This window comes from Lucilia cuprina, chromosome 5, assembly GCF_022045245.1.
Source record: "Lucilia cuprina isolate Lc7/37 chromosome 5, ASM2204524v1, whole genome shotgun sequence".
NCBI lineage: Eukaryota > Metazoa > Arthropoda > Insecta > Diptera > Calliphoridae > Lucilia > Lucilia cuprina.
The window spans coordinates 70,599,125-70,608,468 of record NC_060953.1 but is presented as its reverse complement, the minus strand read 5'-3'; the positions used below and the strand labels follow the sequence as shown (position 1 = coordinate 70,608,468).

Here is a 9,344-nt window from a genome sequence, read left to right as displayed (position 1 = left end):
AATATAACATATCATTTTTAATTAATATTTAAAGTATCCCAATAAGGAATATTTTAAAACAAAATAAACATTAATCAAACAGACGGGCATTATCAAATTGTCTAAAAATGTTGCTTCCCAATTTGTGTATTGTCAAATCTATTAATCCAATAATACATTATTAGTTTCTGTTATCAACCTAAAATTAACATTTTCGTGAATTTTGTATAAAAATAGTAAATAAACCTAAAATAAGTTTTTATGAAACCTTATACAATTTTATAAGGGTTTGTTTATTTAAATTTAAAAATTATATAAAAGCACATAAAAATACAAACACCAACAAATTTTTTGGTAATTATTAATGTTTAATCTAACTTATTTTTAACACACATTATCGAACACCTTCGGTTTTTTAATTGACTTTAGATTTAATACTCTCTTTTGATATATTGTCTTCCCACCATTTCGAATACCAGTTAGCACTTTTTTGTAATGAGGTTTCCACATCTATTAATGGGACGTAGTCCATGTGAATGGCCGCCCTCAAACGATTAAACATCATAACAGAGGCTGTGAATGAACTAATAGCACGAAGAGAAAATTTCATTGACATATTTTTAAATGGTGCTAAAACTTTGATCAATAATTCCGTCAACAGAGCTATGAAAAAGAATAAAAAGTGAGGCAAATACCATGATGTGTGCCGAACTTTGTAGTTGCCACCCAGTAAAGCAATTTTTTGTATAAATCTTGATATGTCATTGATCGGGGTATCGTCGGTAACGAAAATGGGTAAGCCAGCAATAGCTTTTGGATTGGACTTTAAAGTTTTATACGCACAAATATGACCCCAAGCCACGTTTCCTTTAAGTAAAATTTAAAAATCCATTATATCAATATTTTAAGTTGGGTACGAAATGAATTATTTTGCAAATATATAACTTACCCGCGTACGATATTTGTTGTTTACCTCCCGCTCCTGCTATTCTGGGATACATATATTTATGTTTACTTAAGTATTTAATGACATTTGGTACAAAGAGTTCATCACCTTCGCCGTATGTAAGTGGTGGCCTAATGGCTGCTGTGGTCAAATACTCATTTTGATTTTTTAACATTGCTCCATTTGAATTTAGTACTATAGTTTCAGCTCGCAATTTCGATGCAGAATAGCCAGGTATTAAGAAGTTCTTGTCAAAATCGGATGGATTTTGGGCATCATATTTAGGTGTAGGGGCTTTTGATTCAGTTTGGTTTATAACTAATGTAAATGTGCTATGTCCCTTAAATGGCACCATGCACACAGAAGCGCAACTTGTATAGATTAAACGCTTGATATTGTGTTCCACACAAAGTTCAACTACAGCACGAGTTCCTAGAAAAATTACAAAATATTTAATGATTGTTTCCTTAAAATATTTAAGATACGTTGACATCTATCAAATAATTGACGAAAAAGACGTAACCACTTCTTTTGTAAATGTTTTTATTGATTTTTATCAAAATAACGTCTAACTATATATTATAAAAGGATTGACTTAAAATGGCATCGATTTATTGTTGTTTATTTGTTGTAAAAGCTTAAATTGTATACATACTTTGCTTTTATATGCATATTTTTGATTTTTTTTTAGTTATTTTTTATATTCTACAACAAGTGTTTGTAATATTACAAGGCTTTATAATACTCACCATCAAATCGCATGCCGTAAATTGCAAGCTAGTTACAAACGGAACGACAAAATCAATATATCCCTACATCTTTTTTGATGGTGGGCATAAAAAATCTATTCTCCAAGTTTTATTATTATTGGAAAATCTTTGACCTTAGATCTCATAAATACCATCTATTTTTTGGTGCATATTTTTCACATTATAAACACATATATTGCATTTAATTCATGAAAATCTTTATTGCAAAAAAATTAAATCTTTAAATGTTTATATGTAAATAAATATACAACTCAACAAAGAAATGGCCTATGCTTTCTTTTGAACACAAAAAACAACAAAAACGTAAATTTTAACCCCCATATTCACAAACCAAATTTTTATTTTATAAACGGTTTATAAAATAGATTTTGTATGAAAATTTTGTTTTATAAACCTTTTATAAAATAAAAATTTTGTTTGTTTGCATATAACACATAGAGGAAAATTAAGTGCCAAATATTGAAAAAATATTATTTTTCACTTTAGTAGGGACTATAAAGCTCTTAAAGAAAATTGTATAAGTTTTTATCTGAGCAAAAAAGTGTTTTTTTTAATTAAAAATAATAATAAAACGATTTTGGAACAATAAAGAAATATATATCTGAACACATTTGAATAGATAAAATTTCGTCACATTTGTCAAATATTTGATAGGTGTAAAAGTATCTTGAATGAATTTAAACAAAACTTACCATCCACATTAACACGCTCCAATTCTTTATAATTGGGAGGATATTGCAAACAAACCAAAGCAGCGCAATGAAACACCGTATCGACACCTTTAAAAGCATCTGCCACTTCGTCCGGCTGACAAATATCTCCCACAAAAATTCGAATATTTTGTTTTTGATCTGCAATACCAAAAATCAAAGTGAAGAGTTAATATAATATATTCACAGTTATTTGCTTTCAATTCAAAAACTCACCACTACTAATTTTATTTTTGTACGGCACCAAATCTACAGTACGAATCTCCTTGATATTTAATTCATTTTGATCTCTTAACAATTGTTTTATAATGTGTTGACCTATAAAACCACTGCCGCCAGTTACCAAAACTATTTCCCCTTTTTCAGAAACCATAATTAATGTTTTATTTTCTTTATAAACTAAAAAAAAAATAATATTTAAATAATTAAAAAAGCAGTTAAATTTATATGATTTACAAAAAATGGTTTTGAAATCTCCATAATAGTTAAATGAATTAGTTTGTTATTGTTTTTCAGTTTTTAACACTTTTTCATTTAAAATTATGTATGCGGAAAAGTATGTTAATTATCTCAACTTCAAAGTACAAACATACATACATACATACATACATACATACATACATACATACATACATACATACATACATACATACATACATACATACATACATACATACATACATACATACATATATGTATATATGTCAGCCACGAGCAGAATTGCGATTTCAATGGTCGCGTACATAGGTCTGATAATTCTGCTGAAGCGTCGTTGGCTTGTGTGTATTGGTGTGTCTGTGTTTGACTAAAATGAAAACTGAAATGGCCTCTTTTGTTTCGGCAACAGTACCAAGGGACGAATTGGTGGTTCGAAAAAACAGATCGAGGAACTACTTTGAAAAGTTAAGGATTTTTAGTGTAAACTCCAACACACTCAACCTCAAAGTAAAATCGCATATAACAACAACTCCGCCAACGTCTCAACAAATTCTTTGCAACTTCAATTGTCACTCAATCTGTCATTCCAACATCTCCACATATACAACTCAGAATCCACCTCATCCATCAGATACAAGTACGTCAACGAGGATACATTTGATCATAACCAGTTTATTGTCCCGGCGGACTATATCCAAGGATTGCAATACACCAAAATATCATCCAGGAAACATGCTCCGCTGTTAGGGCATAAAGTGTTTAATATACAAAATATATAACGTGTTTACCTATGAAGTCGGTAAGCGGGTATTTACCAGTGGCATTGTACACCAATACCTGCCGAAATTCATAAATTTTCCACGAATTTTCAGTTAATCCTACATTTGTGAATCCATTAAAGAAATATTTGCTTTAAAGTAAATAAATTTAAACTTTTGTCGCGCTGAATCAAATTAATTTGGTTTTGGGGTCTTCTTTGAATGATTTTGGCCAGGGTCAAGCAATGCTGCATTTATTAATGTATATTTATTTTGTTGTTGTAATTTAGTATATACCGTTTTATAAAAACAAACAAACAATACAAGCGAGTGAGAAATTTTAAATAATACGTTTTTTGTTTTATTGCTTCGGCTCTAATGCCCTACAAACATCAAAACATTGTGGCCTAATATTAAAAACCGGTTTCCCTTAATAACTATTTACATGCGCAACAAATGAATCATTCATTTGAATTAACAACTATTTCCATGCTAAATTTAAAATAACCAAAAAATGTTTTGTTGCTTTAAAGTACAATTTGATATACATTCTTGGACAAATCTTTATTTTTATCTTACCTTATTATTTTTCACAAAAAAGTAAAAAAGTATTACAAAATTTTTCTTCTTAAACCCACGATATTAACAAACACTACAACTTCTTAACTTGATGTATATTTTGTGAATGACTTTAAGCATTCATAAAAACGAAATATTTAGGTCTTCAAGCAAAACTTGCAATAAAGCTTTAATATTTATTTAAGAGAAAAGCTTTTATAAAAGAGTTAAATGATATTATACTCTTCTGCTTAATTCCGATTTTGGAAAAAATACGAAAAATAAAACAAAATTAATTTACATATTCTTTATATCGTTAGCGTAACGTAACAAGTCCTCTTTTGTAAATTTTATAGGAGAACAAAAAACTTCATAACTTTTCTTTTTTTCAAATTTTTTAATATTAGTTGTAAAGCAACTTAAAAATACAGTATTGTTCGAAACCTAAGCAACTTTTTTTGGCATTGTATACAAAGTGCTATAATTTCTATTTTAATTGATTTATTCAAAATTATATAATTGATAATAATAATATTATATGTCTACATTATAATAACAACAACAAAAGTTTAATTCCATTTCGCTGTGAGTTACAAGAATATAATAACTGAACTAATTCCATAAATAGCTGTTCGAAACTTAAGCAACTTTTTGATCTTCTTATGAAAATCTTTGGTCCTTTTGAGTTCCAAACACCTTTATGGAATAGATTAGTTACTAGTGTAGTTCGTAATTAATCCCAAGCGGATTTTAAGCCATTCGTAAGCTGCAATGTTTTCTAAAACTGCGAGTTTCGACCCAGCGTTTCAGAATGCCGAACAGCATCTCTAAGAGACTTGAGTCGGGAGATTTTGATGGACAATCAAATAATTTGGGTCGCATTACTCGATAACTACTCTTAAATCAACTTTTCCAAAGGTTTTGGTTCATTATCATGCTGAAAATCGCAATATATTAAGACTTAGCTTTTTGCTGGATTTTTTAAAGATAATTTGATATAATTTGACACGCATGTTCTGCTGTGTCTTTTGGACGAAGTGTATAAAATTTAGTAAGTGTAGATCCACGATTTCTCATGTTCCCCATTCAAGTGGCTCCTTGGAAAAGAGATTAAACACAAATAAATGTAATGAATAGCTAGTTATCAAATTTGAGCCAAGTTATTTTTTTGTATTCAAAAATTATATATTAAAGAATGGCAAATATCCCCTTTAGAAAATTATTTTAACGCTCATAAATGTACTAAACATATCAGTAAAGTTTCAAAATTCAATATAGACAAAACTTTAATGAACTTAAATCACTACACTAATTTTTATAAGTATCGGTCCATATTTAACCATTGCTCCATATAAAGTACCCTTCAAAAAATTACTCTAATGCTTATAACTGTATTTAAAATAGCAGAATAGTGATGAAATCCGACATAAACAATATTCTCTATATCATCCTTCTTAAATAAAATCAGTGATGCAATTCAAGTTTAACAAGTTTTAAAGGAACCAAAATTTCTTTACTCACTACTATGAGATTCGGTCCATAATTTACGCTATTCCCTATATCATCTCTCTTAAATAAAATCAGTTTTTTGACAATATTTAATTGTTTTATTTTATTTTTAAATAGTATTCCATGATTTCGTACTCAATCAAAGATTTTACAAACTATAACTATTTTCTAAACGTTGATGTACAAAATGTTTGATATTTATTTTCACATGACTAATTAATGCCTTTATAATAGCAAATTGAAAGGACTTGACACTTTTTCTTTGTATATTTTCATTGTTTTGAGGACTTAGCACATTTTCAGACCACAGCAAAAATACATGTTTAAAGTTAAAATAAGGCAATTTCTTGATTGTGACATGTGTATTTCAAGATATACATACTACCATTCTGCATTAAAAGCATAATTTCTATAAAAAGTTGAATTGTGTACTAAGCAAAATAAAATAAGCAAAAACTTTTGAAATAATGTATTTGAAAATATATTTAAATTTCATACAAAATTGAGAACAAATATGAATTTTTTTCTTTTCAAATGGAAAATTATTGCTATCTCCAATAAAAAGGCAGTAACAAATCATACATTTATAAATGTATTTCAAATGTAAAAAAGGGTCGTTAGAGAGAAGTCGTTAGATTTTTTCATACTGCCAAAACAAAATGAAACAAGTAAGAAAGTATAGTATTAGTATTTAAAATATTGTTAAGTAACAATTAAAAATTACCCCATTTTTTTGTATTATCTGAACTATAATACTTGAAAATACTTACGGCCGAATGACGGCTGATATAATGTCTAGACCCTATAATGTAGACATAAGCTAATAGAGATCTTTTTAAACATTATCTTTACATTCAGATGCTATTCAATGCTATAAAAAATCTCAAATAATTTTGCCCATCTTCCATCCATTGGTGAGCATTTCTTAATTATTTTTCAATTTTGAATTTAGTGAAATACATCAAAGAAATTGCGACAAACAATTGGAAACGGCCATTTTTTATTAAAAATTACTGGATTAAATTATTGAATGATAAGAAAAGGAAATCATCCACGGGCATCCAGCTGTAAATTTTGAGAATATAACGTTATTCTCGATGTTTGGTGAAATAGGGTCATCTTAGGAAAGAATCGCGCAGGAAACCTTTTCCAATTAAAATTCAATGTACATGAAATATCGTGTTGAATTAACCAAATCTTTTCAGAATTAGACGGTTCTGATTATTGGATTATTTAATTCGGAGCTTTGAAACACGGGTTCTCTTCCAAGATGCCCTGATTCCACCAAACATCGTGAAATAGTTGGTTTAGATAACGTTATATCAAATAAACGATAATAAAATATTCTGTTAACAAAAGGGCGGTTCTCCTACATCCTTATACAAGCTTTATAATGTTTAAAAATGGATCTACCCAGGAAAGAAATATTTTATTTTAAACGTATTAATTCTCAAAATAATGATGTAAAATTGTTTATCATTTAAATTAAAAATAATATTTACCAAAATAGAATTAATTTTTTTTATCAAACTTAGATTTAATGGCCGTTTCCAATTAGTTGTCGCAATTTCTTTGATTTATTTTTGGCGATTTTCACCAAATTCAAAATTAAAAAGGAAATATGTAAATGTTCCACAACAAAATGCATTCCATTTTATTATTTCAATCTAACGTAATATTTTCATAATATTATACAAATCACGTATTTTGTATTTTAAACTTACCCAGGAAAAAACTTACATTGAAAAGTAATGAGTAAAATGCTAATAAAACCTCTTTTCACTACTTCTTCATTAGCATTTTCACTCATTATTTTAACACGGTGATGTCATTGGAGGCAAGTACTTCTACGCTCGCTTACAAATAGGGAATATTTTGCTTACAAAGAGGTTGTTTGTTTTTAATAATAAAAAGTAAGAGTGTTACATTCGGCCATGCCGAATCTTCTATGCCCATCATCAAATTTTGTGCCTTAAAATTAAAGTAAATTTTGGAAGCTCTTCTTCTTCTCATTTATTTTACATATTCTGAACTTTATTATTCGAAATTAATGTAGACATCAGAGTGATTATCGAAACAGGGCCTTTAGAGATATTTTTGTTGCTATAAAACTAGTTTATGATAAATTTTACCACTACGCTGCTATTATTCAGCCAGTTCTCAGCGCTAAAGTAATTTTCTGATTAATTATGAATAAGATTTGGTGAGATTTTGGCTTGTACTAAAATTAGTTATCTCAACTTTCTTCGCTGTATTCGAATATTTCACGCAGTTAACGTTTACGCAATTTTTTAAGTTGAAGTTAGGGGTAGTGTCAATTATAAACCATTCCTCATAATATTTGGCAGATAGTTTATGTCTTGTAAGAAACTTATTTATGAATGTCGAATTTCATCGCTATACTTGTTTTTAAGCCAGTAGAGCTTTAAAATTACTTGCTGGAAGGGACCTTATATGGGGGTAGGGTCAATTATGTATCGATACCCCTAAAATATGAGAGATTTTGGCTTGTATGAAACATAATTGCGTGGAATTCCTTCGCTGTACTTGTATTTTTAATACAGTAATGATTGTTAGTCTTTTGTAATAATGTACCATCCTCATAAAATTTAACAGAGAGCTTTTGTCTTGTAACAAACTTATTTATGTATGTTGAATTTCTATACTCGTATTTTTAAGCCATTAATGACCGTTAAAGTAATTTTCTGAAAGGGACCTTAATTGGGGTTTAATATGTCAAATATGAACCGATCCTCAAAAAATTTGGTATAGATATTTTGAATTGTAACCGTACAGATTTAGGTTCATATAAAACATGTTTGTGCCGAATTTTACCACTATAGATGAATCAATTCCACCAACACAACATGGATAAATTAGAACTTTGCTTTAACAGAATAGTTAGGTATATATAAGGACTTAGATATCGAACGAGAATTGCATCTTACGTTTTATCACTCTTTAGCTGTAATTTTCAAGGTTTTGTTAATACAAGATTGTTACTTCAACTATTTAAAATCATGAAAACGGGCTGTCCGCCTTACTTGAGAAATTTGTTTCAAATTGGTACGTCTTCACGAACACATGCATTAGTTCCTCCGCGTTATAATACGTTGATTATGAAGAGGTAATTTATTGTCAAATCTATTGGTCTATGGAACTCCATAATACCGAAAATTTTCATATTCCAAAAAAAAGACTGTTGCAATGACAAATTTATAAATTTATTACAACTATTAATTTTGACTACTATCTTTTGATGCCCAAATATTTGAATACTGTATTTGTGTTTGACCTTTAACATTTGTGCAATAGGGGGGTATTAATTTAATGTTTATTTTCTTTTTTTCTTTCATATTTGTTTTGAAGTTTTAAATTAAATACATATATAAAATATTCATCTTTAATATCTTATATTGTAAGCCATATATGTTGTACCGGTTTATTGGCCCTTAAGGGCTTAAAAAAACTATTGAATAAATAAATAAAAATTTGGTAGTAGGCAGTACTGAGATTTTCTGAAACAGATTTAAGTTAATATAAAACATGTTCGTGCCGAATTTTACCACTATAGATGAATCAATTCCATTTCGTTTCAATGCTGTGTATAGAAATTATAAGTAACAAAAAATTTTAACTAAATATTATAACTAAAAAATATAAAGAAATAAATTAC

At 28.5% G+C, this 9,344-nt stretch overlaps 1 protein-coding gene across 2 annotated transcripts; it reads right to left on the bottom strand.

Annotated features, from left to right (window-relative positions):
- Nucleotides 1-231: 231 nt before the first annotated feature.
- LOC111691019 (sterol-4-alpha-carboxylate 3-dehydrogenase, decarboxylating) lies at nucleotides 232-4,297 on the bottom strand. Of its 2 annotated transcripts, none has more exons than XM_023453640.2 (5): nucleotides 4,181-4,297; nucleotides 2,622-2,804; nucleotides 2,388-2,546; nucleotides 929-1,357; nucleotides 232-846 (listed from the first exon to the last, which is right to left on the bottom strand). In XM_023453640.2, exons 2-5 carry the CDS (start codon nucleotides 2,776-2,778, stop codon nucleotides 395-397), a joined length of 1,197 nt encoding a protein of 398 aa, XP_023309408.1. In that variant the 5' UTR covers nucleotides 2,779-2,804; nucleotides 4,181-4,297; the 3' UTR covers nucleotides 232-394. The 2 variants fall into 2 exon arrangements, with proteins under 2 accessions (XP_023309408.1, XP_046806995.1); XM_046951039.1 differs by lacking the exon at nucleotides 4,181-4,297 and adding an exon at nucleotides 3,632-3,650.
- Nucleotides 4,298-9,344: the final 5,047 nt, after the last annotated feature.